Raw genomic sequence first — 26,863 nt, forward strand, 5'->3', positions numbered from 1 at the left:
CTGGGTGTCGCCTAGTGCTGTTTGAAACACTGGACCCAAACTTGTCGCTCTGAAAACTACATTTCTGGTATATTTTTTGAATTCCACTCTCAATCTCTGGTCTTGGCAATAAAGTCCCAATATCAAAAGATGGTGATTTCTTAGGCCCATTTTCTTTTAAATTAGATTTTCTAGATGGGTTTAGGCGTGATATGAAGTCTTTAGAGGAGGTTCAAAGAATGTTAGAAACTGGTTTCGTTCTTTATCATATATGAATGCTCAATAATTCAAGTATGCTAGTCCAGCTGCAAGAAAACAAGCAGTGGCACATTTTCATGAGCTTCTTAGCTTAATAATGGAGAAGAGGCCAGCTTTTGCTCAACTGGATGTGTTTCATACTCTCATTACATTGTAGGCTTTTGTATGTTTGGCTAGCTACTATGGATTATTCTATATAACCCACAAGAGAATTCGCACTTCGAACCACTGTGTTTGTCAAGGAAGCTTATTCGGGGTCCAGATTGATTGAGAAGTCCCCTTTCCCAATATTTAATGACAGGTTCTTAGAGCTCATGGGTGGATTACTGGGTTCCTTTAACTCATTCTTGAAAATTTTGGCTTTATTGCAATGAAAAAGCTAGTGAAGGAAAGATGGCATTTTGATCACAGTGAGATTATTTTTTTGGAGGCATTGCCTTTGCAATAGATTCAAAACCTTTCATGATGCTTTTGCAAAGTCTGTCTACTAGTAAAGGCACAAATCATTTGATCATTGCAGAAAGCCAAATACTTGTATTGTCTCTGACACATAGACATCTATGCATGCATGCATACATTGGGAAGTGCTCTAAGACAGTTATTTGAAATTTTAGTGCTCTGTCTAGACATGGAAAGAAACGCTAGTTTTTGTTCCTAGGCCAGAATAAGTTATGTAACATCTCTTATTGGGTCGTCCATTGTGAAGCTCATAGTGTTGTGGTTTGATATGAGATGCAACATAGGTTCGTGGTCATGGACGTCTGCATAGAGACATGGAGGAGAAAGGACGAACGTAATGGACGTCCAAGAACTAGGTGGTGGAATTTAAAAAAATAAAAAAATAGACTTATTTAAGGATACATCAGTCGAAGAAAGAAAATGGAACTTTGAACATGATGTCAATGTAATATGGAATGAGATCGCTGAACGTATCAAGAACGTGGTAAAAGAAGTTTTAGAAGAACCTAGAGAGAAAATAAACTTCAATAAGAAAACTTGGTAGTGGAATGATGATGTTTAGAAGGCCATTAGTAAAAAACAATCATGTTATAAAACTTAGCAGTATAATAGAAACGATCAAAACTTAAAAAAATGTAAAAATGCTAAACAAATGGTAAGTAAAGTTAAACTTAAGTCATATAGTAATCTATACAATAAACTGAGAACAAGAGAAGGTAAGAAAGATATCTTCAAATTAGCAAAAATAAAAAAGAAGAAGTGTAGGGATCGAAACCATATTAAATGCATTAAGAGTGAGGATCAAAGGGTCTTGGTGAAGGATGACGAGGTCAATAAAAAGTGGAGAGTCTATTTTCAAAAATTATTAAATGACGAACAATGATAACATGGTGGTAGAAGGGACTGTTGGTACAAGTGATGGCGGAGGTTATAGATACATTCGTAGGATTAAGATGTTATAAGTGAAAGAAGCTTTGAAAAGGATGAAGATAGGAAAGGTGTTGAGAACAAAAAAAATGTCAGACGAATGGAAGAAAAGTATTGTGGTACCTATTTACAAGAAAAAAAGAGACACAAAATTGTGCAAACTATCGAGAGATCAAGCGTCTGAGTCATACTATGAAGCTCTGGGAGAGAGTCATTGAGCAACTACTAAGGCATGAAACACGTGTATCTGAAAACCAATTTGGTTTTATGCCAGGAAGGTCAACAACTGAGGTTATTTCTTACTTAGGCAACTGATTGTGAAGTTTAGGGCGAAATGAAAAAACCTCCACATGGTCTTTATTAATCTAGAGAAAGCTTATGATAGAGTACCTTGAGATTTTATTTGGCGGGTGTTGGGAAAAAAAGGTGTCTCTAGACACTACATCGATATGTACGATGGAGTGCTAACTAATGTACGAACAACTACTGCAAAGACAAATGAGTTTGCAGTGACAATAGGCCTACATCAAGAGTCAGCATTGAGCCCGTACCTCTTTGTCTTAGTTATGGACGACTTAACTAAACACTACAGGATGAGTTATCGTGGTGCATGTTGTTCGTAGATGCCATAGTTTTGATTGATGAGACCCGAAACGGCGTCAACACAAAGTTAGAACTTTGGAGAGATGCTCTAGAATCCAAAAGTTTTAAAATTAACCAGACTAAGACTGAGTATATAGAGTGAAAGTTTAATAATAATAAGAGTAGAGACGAAGAACTAGCCAAGATTGACGGTCAGGAAATAAAAAAAAAACCGCACTTTTGATACCTTCGGTCGATAATCCATGAAAATAGAGAGATCGAGAAAGATGTCGCACACAGAATTAGAGATAGGTGCGTAAAGTGGAGATGTGCAACTAGAATTTTATGTGATCGCCACATACCGATGAGGTTGAAAGGCAAGTACTATAGGACCGCGGTGAGAGCAACCTTACTCTAAGGGGCGAAATGTTAGGCGGACAAAAAACAATATGCTCATATAATGAGTGTGGCGGATATAAGGATGTTGAGATGGATGAGTGACAAGACAAGAAGGATAGAATTCGAAATGAATCTATTCTAGAGAATTTAGGCATGGCACTAATAGGCGATAAAATGAGAGAGAGTAGACTTACGTGGGCTGGCTATGTGTGACGACGAAGTACTACACCTGTTAAGAGGTGCGAGTTAGTTCAACTAGAAGGACTGAAAAGGGCAAAAAGTATGCCCAAAAGGACGTGGTTGGAAGTAATCCGAAAAGATATAGGGAGTTATGACCTCACTGAAGACATGGCCATTAATAGAGTAGAATAAAAAACTATGATTCATATACCTGACCCCAATTAATTAAGAAAAAGCTCAAATGATGATGAAACTCGTGCTTTTTACTTGTAGGCTTTTGGCCATTGGCATGTCCCTTGCCAAAGATATCTTACAACTGCTTTGTATCACAAATTAATATTGACCTAACAATTTCGGAATATTTCTAATCAAATGAATCTTGGATCACACATATGAAGAGAGAGAGAGAGAGAAAGGGGGGGCTGTTAGGCTTCAAAGTTAATTGACAGAGGCAACTTTTTATTCCAAAACATGAAAAACAAAATGTTTGTTCGACCATTTACAATTTACATGGTGCTTGAAATACAAGCTTAGCAACCACGCTGCTATGCTTCACAGCCTATTGATAAGACCACTATTTATTCAGGAGAAGCAACAGTCAGAAAAACAGAATATCTGTTCAATGACTTTCAATCGTTTACATAGAGATCATAACATTAGCCTGTCACAAAATCAAACTAAAAGAGAGACAAGGAAAATGGAAATTTGTATTATACCTTTCAAGCATTCGGAGCACTAAGTATATAAATCAGTGCATGTAGCTTGGATTGCAAGGCTTTTCACCACTGATGGGCATGGATCCCCAAGAACGCTTGCAGATACCGGGATAGAGCAACTTTCATGCCCAACACATGTCTGTAAATGCAGCACACATAAGCAAGCCAAATAATTTGATAACCATGGACGAAATGCTCAGTAAACTTTCGGGAAGATTCATCAGAATACTTGACTTTATTTTATCCATCCTCAAAAGATAACAGTACATAATTGGAAAGCTTATGCTAAGAAAATGAGCATTCCATGTATGTGCATATTCGAAGATCCAACACATAATCGCATGTGTGGGCACACTTTTAGTGGACACAACAGTGCCGGTACAGTGCTCACTAGTTCCAATGTCTACTAAACATTGGGTAATATCGAAAGACATGCCAAAAGAAAGTTGCCCTTTGTTATGCCAGACATTTCCCCAAATTCATTATTTTTCTTCACTTTTCTCTCATTTTTTGCTTACTTCAAAAGATAAGTTCATAAGAAATCATAACAAAGTTTGAATTATTTCATCAAACACAAGCTTCCATAAATATGTAGTTTAGAAAGTATTAGAAAGTACATGGAAAACTAACCTATTCATATATCTTTCTAGTTTTTTTACTCATTTTGAAAAGTTTCCCTCAAACCATTCTCAAGGTCTTTCCGAGAATTTATCCAACACCCCAAAAATTTGAAAGCCTCTTGAAGATACCCAAAATTTCAGAACTCTGCAAAAACTTGACTTTCCATAGAAATTCATAGAATGAAATTTATCAATATAAAGAATTAACTTAATATGGGAAGAAGATGAGAAAGAAACGATTGTGCCACCTTGCGAACAAGTGATAGGACATCCTTAGCACTGCAGGATCCATGACTATACAAGCCACATTTCCCTTGTGGAGTTCCAAAGCTTGCAAAATCGACAGAAGAAATCTGCCACCCTCGTTCACAACTTATTCTAACTTCAGGGCTCACAGCCTCAAAGTCAAGTTTATTTTTGTCCCAAAAGTCAACTGGTGGAATATCTGATTCTGATGCATGACTGCATATTTGTTGTCCTGTTCTGGTTACTATGGTGATCTTAGTGGGATCACCCCCAAGCTCTTCAAGGAGAACCAACACATTTCCAGTAGGATTAAGCCATGAGCGAGGGACATGATACCTGTAACATGAACCCTCTGTATATGTAACTATAAGTGGGGAAAAACTGAATATTTAAAACTCTCTCTCTCTCTCTCTCTCTCTCTCTCTCTCTCTCTCTCTCTCTCTTGTGTTTGCATATATAAATATAAAGTTGAAGATATATTGAAAGACAAGGGAGGATGATTTTGTACAAAGTTTGTGATGGTTGACCACAATTCTTGAGACATTTTTGCGCATCATATGTTCCTCTGTAATCACAAGGGTCTGCGCAACCAGCAGCCGGGGCTAAATATGCAGGCCAATACCGCCCTATGCCAAGCCCATTAACCCAGACTTGACCCTTGCCCATGCTTGCAAGGTTTAGTGCCAAAGGAGAATTTCCTTCAGGTGCATCAAATGTGGCCTGAGGTAGGTAAAAAAGATTGCATAAGTAACACACAATATCAATAGAATTTAATCGTGACATGAAAAGATAATAGGTCTGATATCGAATTGTACCGCATCCAAAATGCTGGTATTTTAAAAAAGGGGGAAACTCCTACTTCCTTTGAAAGCATAACATATTTGAGAACGCAGAAACAAGTCAAACTTGTTCTACAAGTCAAGTATGAACATTTATGTTACTCAACAAAAGAGTTATCCTGCTTACAGTAAGTATGCCCAAAGTCACTCCAACAAGACCTTCGACCAGATATATAAATTGTGGGTTACAGAACTCTTTCTAAAATGATAAGCTTGGCCTAACCACCACAATTCTCTCTGCTTCTCAGGGGTGAAAATAACCCAAGAACTCAGACTGTAAATTAAAGATCCCTCATAATTCCAAAGAACCTTGAATGCGTGTTCCACAAAGGATGTTGCTCATGAGCAGACTTTTGACTTTGGCAGTAACAATGTACAAAGCATGTGATATCTTGAATCAGAAAAAGAGAAGACCATAAATAATTCTCTGGTGATCAAAAATTTTAGGGAATGAGACAAGTAGAAATGGCAAAAGGAATCACATTCGGAGTTGCATAAATTCCCGAGACATGAAAACAAAGATCACGCATTTGTAACATTTAGATCACGCAGTCACCTATGCCTGGAGATGTCCTAGTTCATAAGTTAATGCTGCATGGACATTGGCTTCATCAAGTTTTCATGATCCAAGAATATATTGACCTTCGGACTCTCCACTAGATGTAACAGTTCAAACAAACAAGGCCCTTTCTAGCTCCTTCTACTACTTGTTCTTCTGGGCCAATTTCTATGTGCAACCAATAATAAGCGATCTTAAGGGCCAGGGTTTGTTCTCAGAATAAGTGCTACCTCATAGGAAAAGGAACATGTTGATAATTTGATCAAGAAGCAGGACCTATCATTGTCTTAATAAAAGGCATATGTCTCAAATAAGTAATTTTCTTATGGCAGAAGCACTCTAGGCTTTAGAAATACTAAGAAAGTGGGATATACATGACAATATATCTTGGAAATACAAAACATACACCAGAAGAAATATGTTCAGGCCATTAAGAACTATTGTGGCTGCGAAGATACAGTCTTCCAGTTTATCCAGAATAAGGCTGAACATAAAACAGAAGACATCTCTTCTGCCCACGAAGAACCACTTGTGAAGTGACATTTACAAATTCAATGGGATAATATTCTTCACCAGCATGTTTGGGATAAGAATTGCATCGGTAGGACATCGATATATGGAATCATGTAATACATAGGATGCTTATAGTCTGACTTGTCTAGAAAGAGAAACGGATGACCTTTAGGCAGCCTACCTTGTACCACATGAGGCTTTGATTATTTGGAATGTCGTTCCCAGTAACCCACAGGGAATTATTCTCTGACTTGTAAAGCTCGAGATATTCACCTTCCATTCCTATCTGCACAGAAGATAGTCAATTTAAGGGGTTAACTTTGGAGTGGCTGCATAATAGACAGAATTCACGTTGACCACATCTAAATATCAAAGTAGAAACCTTATTATGAGAAGAAGTGAAAAATAAATGAATCCAAAGATGCAATCTATTTGCAGATATGAGGAAAGAAGGACATTTATTTTTTGGAATGAATAGCAGTAGAGATTACGATGGGAAATGGCATATGTCCTGTTTTCTTGATGTCCCAATCAGGCTCAGATTATCAAACGTACAAGAGCCCTCACTAATTATCTTTAAACCTTCATGACATAAATTGAGAATGTGACTTTAGGTCCCCTTATTATAATATGTTGGATCGAAAACACCATAATAGTGGAAGCATTATAGTGCTTACAAAAGAATAATGTGGTGAACAGTCCACTATAATGCCGGAATTACTGCAATTGTATGTTGTTCATATCTATATGATTTTGAATCATATAACACATTTGATCAATATTTTTGGTTTTACATACAGCGATTAACAATATTATATCCTGTTCTGGACCTTTCCCTGATCAGTTTCTATATGTTTTCATTAAATTTCTTTTAGTTTAGCAGGTCTATTCTTGATATCTAGCATAGGCAATATACCTGGTATGTCCATTCGATAGAAGAAAAATCTTTCAAGATATTTGCCGATCCCACAAGCATCACACTAAAAATTCCAGCTCCTGCAATGTCGAACCATGGCCCATAATTCTTGCAAAGGATAAGATAAATTCATGTTAGGTGATCTGCTAACTTATTGAATTCTATGAACAGATAAGTGCATAAGAACATTGGTTGAATGAGAGTAAGTTACCTTAGGCTGCTATAACATAATTTTTTTTTTTTGACAATTAACTGATTATTAATCATAAGATAAAAAATACAAAATAAAGGACTCAGAAGACAGATACAAATCCAAAAATATCTACCACTCCTCAACCAGCAAGCGCTCCCTACCAACACCCATATTAGCTAAAGGATCTTTCCCCCATTTTCCCCCCTCAAAACATGGTGAAAGGCTACACTATGAGAATCATAGATGTCAAACACTCACATAAAATATCATTGCTAATTGCTGAGGTTGGGAAGCCTAATTCTAATCCCATCCAACAACATTTGAACAATCAACCCCAGTGAAAGAATGCCCTAATATTACAGGGCACACGACCAAACCCATGACCAACACTTCCCCCCACACTGGCCCAAAGGTCCAGAATATGCCTAAACATAGGTTCTTATAGTCAAGAAGAGTGCTATTTACAATGTGAAACTCATCTCTTTACTTCCACTTTTGGGAGTATAATAATGACAAAGAAGAAAGAAAATAGGTGCGCCTCACTAAGATATACATACACTCCAAATTTCAGATCATTCCGATTTGTATAAAACAATGAAAAATAAAACACTACCGGACATTTGTGATCGTGCGATGAACTTTGGACGGTGATGAGAGTAGGCGAAATCACTGTTCATTTTCGCCTATATGCGTTGGGAAGACTTTTCCTATTTAGATATATCTAAGTATTATTTTAAATATATACATGTATTATTTAAAAATTATAACTAGAATATATAGTTGTATTTATTTAAATATTTAAATATTATATATTGAATATTATTTAAATAACTATTAGGGTTGGGTCCATATAGACCTGGACCCAGACCCGAATAGTGTTTGGTCCGATATTTGGACCCGGACCTAACCCGTCAAGTCCAATTTTTGACCCATACCCGGACCTGGGTCAGGTCCAGTCGTCGGGTCCGGGTCGATTGCCCCTTAGGCAATGGTTTTCTCCATAGTTTTTTATTCCCTCAATTTTAAATAAAGAATAATAACATTGATAAAGAGAAACCAACGATGAATTTTGCTTTCAACATTCAACTCTCTGTGGACCTCATAATGATGATCTCAATTAAAAATTGTTTTCTTCCCAAAAATTTTCAAAATAAAAAATAATTTTCAAGATGAAAAAAATCAGCAGATAATTATAGCAATAAATCAATATAATGTAAAGAAAAAGATGGCAAGTGTTCAAGGATTCAAAGGTTGGTTGATTCTGATTTGTTGGAATTGATGTGTCCATATGATGATTGTTTTTGTGAATTCATGGAATTATAGATTATTGTGTGTCAATTGATAACATATGCAGTACAGAAGCACCAAAATTTTGTTTTCAAATTGCAAGACAACAAAAAAGACAAATCATGATGAATTATGGTGATATGCTGTTGAAAAAAGAGAAAAACAAACAACCATGTAGTACCACTATAGTAGAAAGTTGCCTTAGCTGATAAAGGTTCTTCGGCAGACTTTCATTCTTACAAGTGGCAACGCAAACACATATTTACCCAACAAAGGGGAGAATACCTAAGGAAGAACCACAGGTCAACAAATAACAAAGGGAGAGTATAGAGAGAGCATATCAAGTGGGATGGAGCTAATTGGGTCCATAGTTACCAGAATCGCATGGAGAGTACCTCTGGGAGGAGCAAAAATGAACAGAGAAATTTTCTAATAGGAATCATCTAGGAAATGAAAAGGGGGTCATTCTAATAGGAATGGCTTAGGAATCCAAGACACAACCTGATGACAAGATTAAAAGAGCATACATGATTTTTAATATTCAGAACAAGGAAACTAAATTTAATGCATATGCAATGGAATACCTCATCCAATTAATGCATGGGTGTCATATATTCACAAGGGGAGCTTGTTAGGTGTTGTTCAATGCCTCTACGCACAACAAGTTGGACATGGTGGAGACCTAAGCAATGCTCTCTGGTGCCTTAGATCTTGGCTAATTTCCCACATCTATTAAGGGATATTCTATGAACGTGATCAATAGCTGAAAAAGGATGATGACATATTATGCAGGTCACAAAATTATTCAAAGGGAATTGTTATTTTATCCAAAATGTTAAAAAGTACAATCATGGTAATAGGGACACAAACATCTGCTTTAATAGTGTAGTTGGTGTAAAGAAAACAACTTTACGGTTCATGAATAGTTATTGGGATCTTCCCTCCAAGTGAAACCTTTTTTATTTTTACTGAAACAAGTAATTACATTTCCATTTTACCATGTCTAATTCTTATAACTTCGATTTTCAAAATGGGCTAGCCTTGGCTCAACATGGTAGATGTCCTTAAGAAATTGAAAGAAGAGACACTTTGGAACTGCCACTTTTGCACGACATTAGTCTCAAAGTAAAATTTTCATCAATTATTTCAAACAAATGTTTTTTAAATATGTAGCCATGTTATTTTACCACCATCAGTGCTCCAAAAAATACCGGGCAGCACCTAAGTGGCCGCGGGGATCTAAGCTGCCCAGCACCTAGGCGGCTGCCCAGGCACCTAGGTAGCCCCTAGGGACCTGCTTAGGTGGGGTACTAGGCGGGTGCTTAGGGGCCCTAGGTGGGTATCCAAGGACAGCCCGCCTAGTTGGTCCGCCCAAGCCTAGGCGATGCACCCAGGCCCCCCTAACGCTAGGCGCTGAATGCTTTTTGAATTAATGACCACTGCCATCGGACCATCTTAAAGCCCCGTTCTTGTATCTAAGGAACAACCACAGGTCGGGCCTTTCCAATAACTCAGTATTACAAAAAAGTAATGCAACCGAATAAAATGCTTCAATATACATAAAATGCTCCAATATAGCAATTACTAACATTGAAAACTATAAACAAAAGAAATCATCTATAACATGACAAAAGAATCTATCCTTGCTAAAATGATAAAATGTGACCAAGGTAAAAATGAACATAAACGGATGGAAAATAATTGGTATATAAGGAGAATATCCTCAGATGAAATCAAGACATTAAGATAGGGAGGACGAGTACCTGTAGACCAATCATCATACTCAATAAGTCTAGTGTATTGTTTCCTTGGTTTAATACAATTGGAGTCTTGAGTGTAAAGCTTGCATCCTCATGATTACCATATCCAAAAGCTGCAAGAAGTTAAAACCATGAGAGTGCGGATGTTAAACAATGAGATAACTGATGTGATCATATGGCTCCATTTGTGAGGCATTATCTAAAATGTTTGCAACACAATTTTAACTCTTGACAAATAGGACAATATATATCATGCACTTCAGGAGTATCCAAAACATGTAGCAATATTTGACTTTAATTTTCTGGATTAAGAGAAAAGAACACAAGACTTTCTAAATTTCAAAATTTCCCTGTCACCAAATTAACATAATATCACTTGGCAAATTAGGTTCCTAAAAAGACCAAAGACTTGCCAAGATAGAATCAAAATATCCTTTTGAATAGATCAATGATCTGGCAAGAACTTCTTTCCACTTCCAAAACATTGGTTTCCTAGATATTTCATGTTGACTTGCTTCACAAAAGTGGTTCCAACTAGGAACTTTCTCATAGGCTCTGACACCACATAAATCTTTGCTAAAAGATGGTAATTAGAATGACAATTTTCTCACTAACCAATGCATCAAAGACATTCTATACTCATGTATGGAATCAAATAGTCTAAATTGCCACTTACCCTTTGCAGCATAAAAATAACAAATCTACCCCAACTACATGAAGAGCAGTTAACGTTATGCAAACAATCCGAAATGACCATACTTTTTACATGACAAGGCACCCACACATATTGGCATAAAAATCAGAGACAACCTCGATAAGAACAAATACCTGCAGGCTTTTTGTTAACAAAGAGCAGCAAAGCATGTCCCAAACTTTCAACATCCAGATATAAGTCCTCGGAAGAGAGTTTCTCATCAACATTGACACTATCAAAATAGAAATAGAAACTAGTGATGAGTTCCACCACAACATCTGGATAAGATGATTTTCCCATCATGTTCTAATCTAATATGACATGAGATGTTGGAGCACTGTGTTAGAGTGCAGTATTTACATGGCTTCATAAAATGTATCAGGTTGTAAATAAGAGATAATGGTCATGGATGACATTAAAACAAGGGTAACTAAAAGGTGAAACCAAATCGCAACTACAAATTTGAAATAACTATCAAAGTCTAAATAGTGTCTTGAAATTAATCTTTAACTTCAGAATACAATCTCAAGCTCATCCAACATGATATAAATAGTGAAATCATTAAGAGGATAAAAATACAAGCACTTTAAACACATAGACAAGACAAACAAGAAAAGGTAAATTTCCCATCACCAGAAATGGTTTAAACCTCTGAGCTATGTCACTATCGATGGACATGGAAATGTACATAAAAATTGTAAAAAAAAAAAGGAAAAAAAAGAGAGAGAGAGAAAAAACGCTATATTTGTCCCCAAATGTGCAGCTTCATGATAAATACTGTTAAATTAGGTTCACTTCCCTTTGACATTATATGCATATGTACAACGCCTTTTAAGTTTTTGTTGAGTTTTCCCTTCAATACCCTGATTTCACATGAGTACTTTCTTGGCTTTTGGCCATTTTACAAAAAATGCAAAAAAAAAAAAAAAAATTGAACTTTTTTACCTTCCAAGCAATTGCTAAGATATATTTCGGTGACTATGATGCAGTACATATAATGACTAAGTTCATTTTCTAATAATCAGAAATGTTCCCTCTAGCATTTTTTTCTTCTAAAATTCCCTTAGACATTCTATGAATAAATATATTGATAAAATTTGACAAGAGTGTTTACCAATGTAGACCATTGGGGGACAACCTTTAATCCAATGCAAATCAGTAGAACATAGTTATTAACACTCGTTAAACTGAGAAGCAAATCAATGCCAAATTAACCTAGTTTCAAATAAAATCCTCCTTTCTAAGAACCCAAAAGGGGATGGAGTTCATTGATTCAAATTAATATACCTAGAAGCAGTTTTTGAAAAATTGAACCAGCCGGTTCAACCAGCCTTACCGGGCAGATCCCGGCTGGTCCAAAAAGTGTTAAAAAAAAAATAAAAAATCTAAAAAAATATGACAAGTATATTTCAATCATAATTAAACAAACCACATCCAAATGAAATTGAAAACCAGTGAAAAAAAAAAAAAATGTAATCTAAAAAATTAACTTGTACCCAGGGGTATTTTTGAAATTTTCTAAAAAAAAATGGGAAAATTAAAAAATAAGTATTCATGGCCAAAACAATTTCCAATATTTTCCAATATTTTCCAAAATCATTAAAAATTAAAAAAACACATTAAAAACAAATCCCTTATTTTTTGGGTTCTTAAATAATTTTTTTGAGTTTTTTCTAAAATACCTGGTCGAACTGGCCAAAACCAGATTGGCAAGTGCCCAGTTCTCGTTTGACCGGCCGAGTTTGCCAATACTATCTTGAAGTCACAATATCTTTAAAACACAAATTCTATGTGTTTCCATTTTCAGGGCAACTGCACAAAACATGGTTATCTCACCTTGTTGTATACCATAAAAAATCACTAACATCTCTCGTTGTGTTAATCTGCTCCAGCAATCCTGGTTTTGTGAATGAATTGCGACCCCAAATCCCTACTTGTTCTTTATGCCAACTCCATGAAGACAATGCAAGAGAATACTCCTTGACAAAAGTGGAAGTTCCATGTGCAGAGATGCTTTGTTGTGCACTAACCTGTAAGGTCACAAACATTGCAAGAAGTAGATATAGTACAACAGATGAAAGTAAGCATTTATAATTCCATTCTCCACATAACATTGTGAGAAATCTTATCGCGTATAAGCCAGTAGCTTTAAAACCCCACTAGTTGTCCTGCAAGAATTCTATCATTTAGCAACTACCTACAATGTACTTCATCCCTTTAAATGAAAAAGATATAATCGCCTATCCATATGATATGTACCATATATCGAAAACATTCATCCTAAGTCCATTGTTGTCACTAACCCACAATCCATCCCGGTCCCTTTGATTAAATGTGTGCTATACTCTTCTACAGATCCATATGCATATCAGCTACATATTCTGTTGGATATACCTATCAGCAGTGTCCATAGATACTTCAATTCTTTCATGTTTTCTTAATTATATTCTCAAATACTTGTAACCACTATATATCACAATAATCCCATCAATAATGACCAGGCTTTACAACATTGTCAAAAGTCATTAAAAATAAAATGAAAAACTTCATCAAAAGTCAAATGGGCACGTAAAAATTGAATCATCAAAAGATGATAAATACTATTTTCCTTCTACAATTGTAAAATGAGACACTAATGATTGCAAAAATGTAAACTTTCTACAAATCTCAAGCTATGTGATAACAATAACTCTTACCTTAGCTGTATTAAATATGACATTCTTGCAATCTGGAAGGATGCTCACTGACCAAGCAGGAAGGAAGTACGATCTCTCATTAAATGTCACATTAGCATCAGAACTATCGTCAATATTAGCAAGAAATGCTGCACATCCATCTGAACCATTGTAGTAATGTGCCTGGCAGCACAAATTTGCAAAATGTACAAAATCATTCTATGGCTTTGTAAAATTTCTTTGATTATACGTGCTAATCATTCCAGCAATCCTGCCATGACATAGTGCATCATGAAAGAAGAAACAAACAGAAACCTTGCTGATCTACACTATAAAGCTGAAAAGAAATGATTACTAACTAAGACAAACATATACCAAGATTCATTCAGAAATTTATGATGATAGACAAACCTAAGAAAATGAAAGCAAATGGTAATACAAGTTAACCTATTATTTAGAGAGAAAAAAAATGAGCATATCATTTCTAGTGGAGTATGAACCATTGCCTATATCCAATTAGACAATAAAATAATTTGCATTCAATGATATCAAAGCACATCAATGCAGTTCTTTGATAATTGATACTAATTTGTAAATTAGCAGAAGCTGTTCATAATGTAAAATGCTTGTTATCATGGTACTGCAAAAAAAAAAAGGAGAAAAAAACCAAGAATATATGGATTGCCAGTAAAGTTTCTCATTATGTTTTATCTGCTATATTCTGTAGCAAGGCATCTTTGTACCTTCATACAAAGAGAATGAGTTGTGTCATACATCTAAACAGAGTGAAACTAACTTATATTACCCTAGGAAAACAAAAAGTTCACAAACGGTGACCTTGGACAGCCCCAAAAGATTCCGGCCGCTGTTTAACGAATTTTAGGTGTGGCCAGGCATTCATTCATGGCATTATCAATTCAGATCTCCTATGTGGTTAAGTTGAAGGTGCAAAAACTGTGCTAAAATAACATCCTTAATGTGCACTATGTATCAGCTTTGTAAAAGCCACTCAGAGAATCAAATTCCATTGCAAGGAAAACAAGCATCAAAGATCACAAAAATAAGTGAAAGAAGGTCAAAGTCGAGAATAACAAACATGATTCCTCAAAAAGAATGTAAAACTACAAATACAGTATCAAAGTTAAGATTGATGAAGGTGGATATCACATCAGCATCTCCAAGAGATAGAGTAGTTACTCTTTCATAACACATTTAGGACAAATGACAATGACTAAACAATAATAGGACGATGACCTTAGAAAAAAGGAATTAGATTCATTATCAAGTTAAGGAAAGTTTTATGTGGAGTTCCAGTGCCATAGGACACAAATTTTGAATGGGCAAGCTTTCTATACTTCCCTTAATGTATAAAATTATATACTTCCCTTAATTTATAAAATTATATACTTCCCCCTATCCAACCATCCATTCTAAATGGATGGTTGAGATGGCCCCAATCACAATGTCACACCTCTACACTATTTTATTAATATTTTTTACAAAACATTTTGACACCAAATTTTGGGCGTCCACTTCTCTCTTAAACTTGCACCTAAAAAAAAAAAAAAATTCTCAATAAATAAAATAACCAAAGTGCCCCTAGAAATTTGGGGGTATTTTGGTCATTTTATTTTGCCAAAAATATTTTTAATATTTGTTTTAGGTGCCCCCATTGAGATGATGGAACGTACCAAATTTCATATTCATATAATTTGTAAAAAAATTAAAAATAAAACACTCTGAAACATCAGATCTTAGATCAATCAGTCAGTGGCTCACTTGATCAAAATTGAATGGTGGGATGTGGGGAAGTATATATCTTCCATAGAGTAGAGGAAGTATAGAAACCTTTCCCATTTTGAATATATCTAACAGTTCTTATAGTGTGGATTATTTTAGAACTCTAGTAACCATTTTGGTTTATGAGTAGATCAGTCTTCTAATATGGTGCTTTGAAAATGCACAAAAGCTTTTTACCCTATGTAGTAAAGAAGTACCAGCCACTAACTTTTAAAATAATGCAAAAGGTGTCCTCTTTGAATACCTCAGTTTTCGCACCAAATGAAATGTAAGTTGGATCTTCCGTGACCAAGATCTTCTCACACTGCTTTATTGCATTGTGGAGGTTTCGTAAGTGACCCCATTTTGGTTGTCTAAGGTAACCTGCATGAGGAAAGATTAATATATGAAAATTGATATCTAAAAGAATGTGTTAAAATAAAGAATATTTTATTAGCAAGGATATGACTAATCAGAAAGGAAACGCAGCATATAAATCAAGCAATAAAGGTTGGAGAGCTTAAGAGGTGCACTCAGAACTTTAAAGAATACCTAGAAATACTAAATTGTTGGCTCTCTATTTGTATATATATCTACACCATGACACTATCAGGTTTGGTGATAGCCAAAATCACCACTCCTATGTTTCTTCAAAAGATTGAGGGTATTATGGTCTTCGGTAAAAAACGAAAAAGGAGTTTTCTCAAAGAACAAGCAAGCAACCCTTCTCTATATGGGGGATCAAAGATGCAAATAATAATCATCCTTTTTAGGGCCACCCCTTTGGGTTCATGGGGAGGGATCTCCAAGAGAGAGAGGCAGAATTCCCATGGGTTTTGAGTCAGTTCATTTTCACATCTAGAAAAAGAAATATCTCAGCTACTCTCAAGGTTTTCTTTTGGAAGTGTAGCAGCAGGAAAGAGGGAAGTCGATCGCCAGTTTTTTTCAATTGTGAGAGCGAGTTCAGAAGGGAAGAATGGTTATCCCTTGTAACCCAAAAACTTTATTCTTTGTAGATAGTGGATTTTGACTTTCCGAGGATGTGCACCTAGCCTTTGAGGTGGACCACATATTCTTTGCATTACAATGATGTACCTAAGTTTTTGCTTTATTTTTTGTCGATTTGTTATTGCATTTGTTTATTTGCAGTCAGCCTACTATATATTCAATCTTGGGTGATGGTTCCATAGGATTCTATAATTGGCAAATTGTGGTTATCTCAGGATTACATTAAGAAGGTCCTCATGATATTTGTGATGGAGAATTCCAAGCTCGTGAGTACTCATCTTGCTGCACATTTCATATTATTGAGTCATTATCTCTGATAATAGATGCCAAAAGATAATCATCATCATCCAAGCCTTATCCCAATGATTTGGGGTCGGCTATCATAATAAGATGTGGCAAAGTTTTTACGTTGGCTAACAACCCACCTCCTTTACCCAAACCTGAGATGGGTTAAAGGAATGTTTAAGGTCCTCACCCTTATTAGACCATTCTATCATAAACATGTTCTATCGACAACATATGGGCAAATATTTTGCCGGATAATTTCCCTTAAGAAAAATAAAAAGGCATTGATGTCCAAAATATTAACTAATATCTGTGGGAAAACCTAGAAAAGAAATGGAGAAAACTCTGGCCTAGATATCGCTCTTCAAATAGATAGAAACAAGTATCAAGTTTTAAACCTTACAATGCAACAAATAGAAGGTTTTTACATCAACATAAAAGGAGAAATGCTCAAAAAGAGAGTCCATGAATCTTTTCTTTTCTTAGACAAACGAAGCTACTTAGGTTTTGATCATATAAAGCATTGTCAAAAGATCATCATCATCATCCGAGCCTTATCCTAACTATATGGGATCCGCCAAACATTGTAAAAAGATGTTATATCAAAAAATTCGAAATTCATATCTATCAGAAAGAGAAACCTAAGGATACCAGACATCTGCCTTCATTAAGGCTCGATTGTTTGAGGCAAACCACACCATCAAAGAAGCAAAAGTGTTGCCAATCCTTACCAACCAAACATTAGAAGGAAATGAGAGCTTTATTCTATATTGTGATTGTTAAAGAGCAATAAATTTGATGAAGAACCTGAGCTATCATGCAAAAGATGAAGCATGTTGATTTCAGATTTATCCATGAGATAATAGTTGAAGATGATCTCGTTGTTGAATCTGCGGCTCCATTATAGAAGTTCAAATATACTTGAACTTGATTAATTTATTGCCAAGGTGAGCACCCATGGGGGCGTGTGTAGAGAAAACGTTCGAACATGATCTTTCTCCTGAAATCTAAGCCAAGGTGGAGATGTTGGACATTGCCTTGACTCCCAAGAAAAGCAAGTCACAAGATTGGTATTGTTTCCCATTATATTCCAAAGTATCAACTTACTTAGGATACTGTGGAGTTGTTTTTATCTCTTATTTGGAAAGAGTAGACCTCAAATTGGATCGATTGGGGATGAAGTTAAGGGTTTCAAGATCTCTATATGAAGGAGTGAGAAAGAAGTCCATGTAAGAGAAAGAGAGGCTTGTCCAAGAGGTCCATGCAAGAGTGAGAGACTTCATTGAGAAGTCTGTGTGAAGGCGAGAGGCATTATGAGATGTTGAGATTAGGTGTGTGTGTGTATTCTCTGGTTCTCTCATATAAGAATCATCGTTCACCTTTTCCTCTTACCAGCTGAAAACTGTCAATCGTCTTGTGAATATAATCACATCTATGATGAACCTTATAAAATCTTGGTATTCTTCCTTATTTATTCTTTTATGTTCTTGTTTTTGCATGTGCTTGTTGCTTGACTGTGGTTGTTATTTTCTTGCCCTTTACTTTGCCAATAATAATGCCTTGGGTTTTAAAGTTTCCACACACAACGGGCACTATAACCCTTAGGCTTTTAACTTAGTGGTATACATATCAGTTTGGGTGGAGAGAGATCAAGGGTTTGAACCCCAGAAATTTGTCCTGAAAAAACAAACAAGATGGCCTACACTTTTTCTTTACACTAGGACACTGCATGCCGCAAAATACTTTAAAATCCTGAACGGTATTAGCCAGCCCCACTGCAGGCAACTCCTGCAGCTCTAGTTGTACAACATTAAGGTAACCTTCCTCTGATCTTTTGAAACACAGAATGGATTAGAGCCCCATAAGCTTGTCCATCTCCAAGAACAAGCCAGATGCCCTAAAAATTCCAATTCAAAAACCATAAAGTACAAAAGAATGGGACATCTTGAACAACTGCATATCCAATCAAGCCAATTCACCAAGAATAACCATTTCAAGAAAGAAAATTCTCCAAGGGCTAGCCACAACATCATAGCATTTGTAGATAAGTTTTTTACGGCAACCATGCATTGATGGATGCCACTAGGGAAAAATAAAGATGGAAAACAGAAGTGCCGGTAGAGAAACTACCAGCCAAGTGAGTGCTTTGAAAGGTCACGTATGAATCAAGCCAAAGGTGCCAAAACCACATCCCCAAGCGCATCGGATTAAAGGACATTTGGCCTAACTGGTGACATTGGTAGTCATTAGGTCTTCCATTAGAAGGCCTTTCAAACTCTAGATCATCGATGCATTTTCTTATTGAATTTCAAAATGGTTATAATATACCTCTTGTTTGATTGCATGATCTTGTTCTCAATCTTATTCCAGATTGTTGTGAGCTCAACAGCCACATCAAATTCTGCACCTTCAGATGTTTAATTAAGGATGAAGAGTGTCATTGTTATGAGATAGTTATTTGCTGGGAGGATAGAAAAATGTCAAGTAGTTTCCTCAAAGTAGATACATGGCGACATCTTGAGCTCCATTGGTTAGTACCTTGATCTACAACATGGAATAAGAATCCAACTGAAATCTTATAATAGATTTAAAGTAGGTTCATATTGTCTAGATTACACTGACTTAGAGGATCTCCAGTTCCCCACATGGAAAAGTACACACACTTTGGAAACACAGCTCATAAATACAGAAAATGGTATGAAAGAGATACAAATGTGTCAGTTATTGACCATTCTTCAACAATAGAAGCATACGGATTAAGCTAACATTTATTGCGATCATGAGATTAGATGAAGAAAGGACCCAAATTCAGTAGGCTAAAATTGGTTTAAAAAAAAAATGCAAAATGAGTCAAACACATGCACTATATGTTGTTGGAACAGTACCATATTCATCTAGTGGAGCATCGTAATCATAACTTGATGCAATGAGAGGCCCACCCGCTGTTCTCCCAAAATTAGTACCTCCAAAATACTGAAATTAATTACCATATCAAAATTATTATAGAGAACATGGTACATCAAATTTCATTTTTATAACAAGGGAATTCCTCTCTAATTTGGAAATGAAAAATCGAATTAAGAGCACATACCATGTAATAGTTCTGGAATGTGCCTCCTGTCTCAAAGAAACGAGCAACTGCAAATGCAAGGTCCTCAACAGGTCTAAAAGGAGTAGGACTGCCAAATGCTTGGAACCTGCACTAATTATAGTGGGTTATGACATTGCAAGAGATTTGGTAAAGATACTTCAAGCACAGCAGCTTTAAAAAGCTAACATTTGAATCTATCAATATACCATTACCATCCACTATAATTCTCTGTCCACATCTTAGGCTTTGACCTGGAATTAGGAGTAAACTCGTCACAGTAGAACCCGTTGCATGTATTTATCTACATCGCCCACCAGTTTCAGTTGATATCAAAATCCAAAATTGTTTCATAGAAGAAATTCAAATAAATAATACATAACAATTAAGTACTATAAAAATAAATATAATATATTGCAGCTGCTTCCCAGCCCTTCCTCTCATTCAGTTGTTCCAAATCTCTTTCGTTGGCTAGTTGAACCACCCGCTGGCCGATTCTTCTATTGTTGTAGGTTCATCATCATTAGAGCCTTTTCCAACTACTTAGGGTCAGCTATACAAATCCTGGCCTGCCATTCTGCTCTATTAAGGGTAGCTTTAGGATTCATGGAAAGTTTTGGCAAAATTTTTTGTTAGCTGCTTACCTAACACTAGTCACCTCCTTTACCCGGGCTAGGGATGGGTTAAGGGAAAGTTTAAGGTTCCCACCGTTCTTAGACCAATTCCAAGGCTTCTAATCCTAAATAAATGTGCAAACCTAACAAAACACAGAGTAAAGACCAGGAAGTTATTTCTCCAAATTTTCAAGTGAGATTGATTCTGAGCCCTGGAAACTCTAGAAAAGAAAGGATCATAAGAAGAAATTTTTTTTTGTTTTGGTTGGGGGGGAAGGAGAAAGAGAGGGTTCAATGAGATAAATTCATCTCACTAATCAAGAGTGATATTTGATTTGAAGTATAGGACACCATAGATTTCACTATTCTGTAAGTTGTTATGTCCATATATCTCAGTGTTTGACAGCCCAGCCGAATTACTTGGAACCGGCCACTGGCCAAGTTAGGCAATCAACCGGCTTGACCACCCTAACTTAAAAAAGAATTCGAAAACATTATAAAAAAAAGTCCAAAAAAATAATAAAATTTGTTTATGGTTTTGTAATATTTTTTATTGTTTTGGAAAAGATTGAGAAGTATTTTGGCCATATGTTACATTTTTCCAATTTTTGGATTATTTCTAAAATACCCTTGGGCACAAATTGATTTTTTAAAATCCATTTTTTTACCACTTTTTTAATCTCATTTGGATGTATTTTGTTTTATTATACTTTAAATATACTTTCCATATTTTTTAGGGTTTTCTAGGTTTGTTTTTGACATTTTTAACCCTAGTCAGCCCGGTCAGGACTTGCCCGGTTAGGGCCGGTTCTGAGTTACTCAGATCCGGCCCATGGCCGGGTTCCAAGGCTGGTTCGTGCAATCGAACACTGATATATCTCATCAGAAAAACTCATGTACTTCTGCCCACTAAAAGACGTGGGGGAGTTTCACAGCATTAGTAGAATGTGACTTTATTTATGTAAGATCACCTCGTACTCTCTATTTCATTTCTATATAAATGAGCATGTACCATAGATAGTTGGATCGCTCAAGTGAGGTATACATACTCTTTGAAGTTTAGGCCATTAATTGCATTAAATGAGAATGATCTAGTATCCTACATTCTTCCGCTGCCCAGTCTATAAAACTGTTATTGCCTACAAATTGCATCAAATGTGCTCTTTATGAAAATAGGCATTTTTTATCATCAACAGTCAAGAATACACAAACCAAATAGATAGGTTACTGTTTTATTCATGAATATTAGAAAAGTTCATAATAGCCCATGGAGCTGAAAGAGACACTTACAATTGGATCAGGAGCATCTTCTTGTTGGCACATTACCCAAGGAACAGTTGTATTAAGGCTCACAGCAGTTGATGCTGCCCATTCCACATATAATTTTCCCCCAATCCCATATGCCCACTCGACATTTCCATACTCATTTTCAACCTGTTAAGAGGCAATGAACAATCTAGATTGTTAAGCACAGAAGTATTTGAAAGCCAATCATTCTCATAAGTTGTGTAGAATAGCATGCAACAAACCAGTTTCTAAATTTGGGTTGGACGCATAAGAAAGATGCGAAAGAAAGCCAAAAGTTGGTGGAATTCCAATGAGAAAGGTGCAGAACAATGCCATAGGAAAGCATTACAAAATATTAAAACTTGATCACCAGAAGTCCATTCCATCAATGGAAAAAATAACAGATGGTTCTACAAAATATTAGAAGTTGAGCACTAAGTTGTATTGAGCCATGATATAATTTACACAACTGAAGAGTTCACAATATGATGCTGGCAAACAAATCTGAACTAGAGAGTAAGGAAGCTCAGTGCAAAGGAAGGCAAATTACAAAAGCTTATAATGGACAGGAGGAATAAAAAACGAGAATCATGTTGTCCATATTCAATGGTGTGAAACCTAAATCATCCCTCACGGAGACCAAAGAAACCATTTCAAACAAACAAAAATACTAAATTAAATTGATTCTGTTGAATAAAAGCATAAATATTATTATGAAGAGCTGTGAATATCTTGAAGAATCTAAATGGTAAGATTGAGAGTCAAAGAAACCATTTCAAACAAACAAAAATACTAAATTAAATTGATTCTGTTGAATAAAATCATAAATATTATTATGAATATCTTGAAGAATCAAAATGGCAAGATCGAGTGTCAAGAGCAATGTCCACTTTGGCATCCCAATACGTTGTCCCATACATTCATACTAATTGATTATATGAATAATAAATACCTATATCTGCGCATTAGATTCCCATATAGGGACGAACTATGGAAAATGCAAATCTATCTAGGCATTTCCATATTAAAGTGCTTATGAATTTTAATGAGAACTTAAATTCAGCCATGAAGTTGTGGTACAACAAATTTTTTAGAAGCAAATCCTAGTGCTTCTAGTGGTATTACCAGAGGGCATAGTTGCCCACCTGTCCCTCGACATATACATCAATATGTACGTATATTCCTGACAGCAAAGGAACTTTGAATCAGTCTATGGCAGACTTGAGTACTTGCACATACATATTTTAGAAAAGGCAAAAGTAATATGCTCTACCATACATTAAACATTTTGGACTGCGTGTCAAGATTTCAAAATTCAATTGTTCAATCCAATTTTACTTTAAGAAACTTTTTTTGGCTAAGTTAACATATCATCTGTTGCATTTTATGTCACTGGCCCCCACTATAAATGATTATAGTGCACCACTAAACTTAAATGAATATTTCTTTAATAAAGCAACATTCAAGTGCACGAATATAGCTCATAAGGAAAATATAAATAAGAAATCTATTATAGTATCACAAAAACTCAGCTTTGAACTTGGTGATATTCAGAGAATGGTAATCACCTGGGCGAGGATGATAGGCCCACCTTCTGAAGCAAAAAGCTTTTCATCCTGCATTAAATTAACTATCTTTGCCAAAAATATCTCCATTTCACTCTGCAAAGACATATCAAAGTGGTTCATAACCTCTAGCATGTGAACCCGTCATTTGGTATTCTCAAAGTTGTAGTAGTCTGAAACAAAGCAATTTTCCCAAGAAGAGAAGACAGGGAACCAAGGTATAACAAAGCTTCATATGTTATCAATTTACAAGTTGAAAGTACACCCTGAAGAATTAAAGGTACCTTAAAGGCAGCATTAGTTGTGCGAAATTGAATTCCATCAATAAAGTGCAACCAAATAGGAAAACCACTGCATGAATCAAAGAAACAGTACTCCTAAGTAGAAATAGTGAGAAACATTATGACAGAATATGCTTGATTTCCTTGAAAGTCCAAGGTGGATCTTCATAACTATCAAGTCCTAAGTAGGTGGATAACAAGTTTCCATCTGCACACATGCATTTGGGAAAATGGGGACCATGCATATGAGAGAGAAACTTGCACACGCATACACAAGCATATGTGTGCATGTGGATAACAAATACATACATACACTGGAAAAAGCTTCACAACCTACATGAACTCTACTTAGAATTAGTAGAATTCATAGAGGCATTGAACAATTAAGAAGAAAACAACATATAAACTGCAAAAGAAAAACAAAAAATAGAATAATACAAATAATTTTGAAAATCCAATAAAAACAAAAATAATAGAGCTTTAGGGAGCATATGGAGAGCATTGCATGGAATAAGAAAAAAAGGCTCAACTCTCTGCATAACAATATACTGGGATAATGACGGTTCCTCAACAAAATGTCAAAGACAACCGTCACTAAATAAAATGGAGTCAATAAGAACTTTTAACAAGTGCAATAACATGTTTTTAGTACATAAGCCGGTCAATTCCTGCCAGATGGAACAAGCTGAATTACCTCAAAAGAAAATCTTACGAAAAATGAAAACACCCAAATGTTGTGATCATAAAATATTGTGTTTGTATCATAATAAATAGGTTATGTAAAATTTTGGTGGGGGGACAATGTATTAGAAAGAGTTGACTCATATTTCATGCTGACTCAAAAAGAATGTTGAAGGCAACTACGAAATAAAAAAAATGAAGGCCATTTTACAAATGTATTTAAGATAATCAAACCATTAAGAAAAATAATGTTGTTCCATACAAAGTCTTCCTCATAGGTAAACAGGGACGAGTTACTAGTTGATGGGATTCCGCATTCGATATTCTCAATAATCAGCCCATTAACATCAAAGGCAGAGACAAACCCGTAGTTCCATTCAGCACATACATAGGGCCCAATCCTCAAATGTACATAAAGGCCTGCATCCTGCACTGTCTTCACAAACTTTACAAGATCGAACCTGCCCTCGAAATTGTACTACATTAAAATTTTCAGAAACATGTCATTGTAATATCAATAACAGAGTTCACAAAAAAAGAAACTATCCATAGAGAAATTCACACATAAATTTCCACGCAAGTAAACCTGGACTCTGCAGTTCTTCACATATTTAGTCCACAACTTCATGTTAAGTGAATATAATATAGAAATAAATATTTCAAAAGCAACAATAACTTGCCCAAGATTCAAATTTTCAAGAATAACTACCTGCCTTCTTTCAGGTTCATGATAGTTCCAAAAGACATAAGTTTCAATTACATCTAAACCCCCATCCTTGGATTTTTGAATAATCTCCGGCCACACCTGAAGTTCAAAACTTCCACTATCTTAAAGTCACTCTTAACAAAACAAAACTGTAGACATTCGTTAAAATACTAAAGAATGAAAATAATTCCATGAATGAAGCAAAGAGAACAAGGACAGACCTCTGGTGTGGTTCGGGGATAATGAATAGACCCTGAAAATAAAAGTCGCCTCTGCCCATCGATAACGAGGGCTCTATCATCATATGTGACAGTAATTGCAGATCCTTTCTCATAGTTGTGGCCACTAAAAACTAAAAGAACAAAGAGAAAGAAGTAAAACAAGTCCATATCTCACAAATTAAAAGCTCAATAAACCGCCACTCCCCAGCACAACAACAGAGAATGTTTATAGCAAAAAACTAAGTGAGAGATGGCTATATTCTACAGCCAAATACAATGGGGAACAGCTAACTACGCATGAAATACATTCTCTACATGATTTGCTTTTTGTTGAGTGGAAAACCAGAGGCAACTCATCTAAACATGAAAAGAATGATCAAGGATAGCAATTGACATTTGAAATGCCTTCAGAGAAACTTAATCCAGTCAAAGAAAACCCGATTTCTAATTCAACCCAAATTAATGAAGGCAGAGAAATGCATAATTGGACAAGTAAAGCATGCTAACTATACAGAACTAATGTCATTCTTCCAGAACAAAGACAATCGAATTCTGTGAAGATCACGAAATTCGAATATAAGTTACTGAAATTCAGTGAAGTGCAAATTTAAGGGAACTTGCTTCCACCGAATTCGGAAGGATACATAAGAGAGAGAGAGAGAGAGAGTGCTTAATATTGAAGCATGAGAGAGATACCTTGAGAGCGTCTGAACGATGTTATCAAGGAGGATTAGGATTAGGGTTCGGCAACAAAGCTTCATTGAGCATAGAAACAAATGGAAAAAGACACGGGACGAGAAGAAAAGAGTTTCCAAGCTTATCATATGCACATGAGTTCAAATGTTCGTTGCTGAATTCCAGTGAAATTTTGGAAACTACTTGCTTAGTGAGAGAGAGAGTAAGAGAGAAGAGAGAGAGTGTAGAGAGAGAAAGAGAATCTAAAAGGACGATGTCTACGAGGGATCCATATAGGAAAACAACGAGAAGGACATTCAGATTTAAACGGAGGAATGGCTCGAATCTGCACGACACGTGTCGAACTGGAGGAGTTGAATCATGTTAGGCTTTCATTAGATGAAAAGCAGAGCCTTCTCTCTTGAATCTCGTTTGTGTAGATCCACGTCGCCGCAAGAAATTTTAAGGGAAAATATCCTTTGTCCCTATTTTTATCTTCTATATTTTTATCTTTTTATCTTCTATATTTTTATCTTTTTATTATAAATTTTTATCTTCTATATTTTTATCTTTTTATCTTCTATATTTTTATCTTTTTATCTTCTATATTTTTATCTTCTATCTTTTTATCTTCTATATTTTTATCTTTTATCTTTTTATCTTTTTATCTTCTATATTTTTATCTTTTTATCTTCTATATTTTTATCTTTTTATCTTCTATATTTTTATCTTTTTATCTTCTATATTTTTATCTTTTTATTATAAATTTTTATCTTTTTATTATAAACTTTTATCTTTTTATTATAAATTTTTATCTTTTTATTATAAATTTTATCTTTTTATTATAAATTTTTATATTTTTATCCTCTAT

General features: G+C 35.4%; 1 protein-coding gene across 14 annotated transcripts; it reads right to left on the minus strand.

Annotated features, from left to right (window-relative positions):
* Positions 1–3,215: 3,215 nt before the first annotated feature.
* Positions 3,216–26,147, minus strand: LOC18443094 (beta-galactosidase 8). 14 transcript variants are annotated; one of them, XR_016048940.1, is made up of 20 exons: positions 26,014–26,147; positions 25,318–25,448; positions 25,100–25,195; positions 24,779–24,868; positions 23,713–23,779; positions 23,432–23,524; positions 21,867–22,010; positions 20,178–20,266; positions 19,966–20,071; positions 19,760–19,847; positions 15,847–15,965; positions 13,824–13,985; positions 12,964–13,157; positions 11,262–11,359; positions 10,437–10,546; positions 7,194–7,273; positions 6,459–6,563; positions 4,875–5,086; positions 4,369–4,702; positions 3,216–3,639 (listed from the first exon to the last, which is right to left on the minus strand). XR_016048940.1 is itself a non-coding variant. In XM_088857574.1 (20 exons), the coding sequence occupies exons 7-20, from the start codon at positions 21,881–21,883 to the stop codon at positions 3,520–3,522; spliced, it is 1,812 nt and encodes a 603-aa protein (XP_088713700.1). In that variant the 5' UTR covers positions 21,884–22,010; positions 23,432–23,524; positions 23,713–23,779; positions 24,756–24,868; positions 25,104–25,195; positions 25,318–25,448; positions 26,014–26,147; the 3' UTR covers positions 3,216–3,519. The 14 variants fall into 14 exon arrangements, 11 of the variants coding, with proteins under 11 accessions (XP_088713700.1, XP_088713696.1, XP_088713698.1 ...); XR_016048939.1 differs by having other exon boundaries at positions 24,756–24,868; XM_088857574.1 differs by having other exon boundaries at positions 7,194–7,301; positions 20,178–20,216; positions 24,756–24,868; positions 25,104–25,195.
* Between the last annotated feature and the right edge of the window lie 716 nt (positions 26,148–26,863).

This window comes from Amborella trichopoda, chromosome 2, assembly GCF_054954075.1.
Source record: "Amborella trichopoda isolate Santa Cruz 75 chromosome 2, AtrichopodaSantaCruz75HAP2 v2.0, whole genome shotgun sequence".
Taxonomy (NCBI): domain Eukaryota; kingdom Viridiplantae; phylum Streptophyta; class Magnoliopsida; order Amborellales; family Amborellaceae; genus Amborella; species Amborella trichopoda.

Coding starts and splice junctions, on each gene's coding strand:
- LOC18443094 (XM_020672745.2), bottom strand. CDS start 25,485: ATGGACTTGTTTTACTTCTTTCTCTTTGTTCTTTTAGTTTTTAGTGGC. Junction 25,196..25,317: donor ATCCCCGAACCACACCAGAG/GTCTGTCCTTGT, acceptor TTTGAACTTCAG/GTGTGGCCGGAGATTATTCA. Junction 10,547..11,261: donor TGTTAACAAAAAGCCTGCAG/GTATTTGTTCTT, acceptor AACTTCTTGCAG/CTTTTGGATATGGTAATCAT.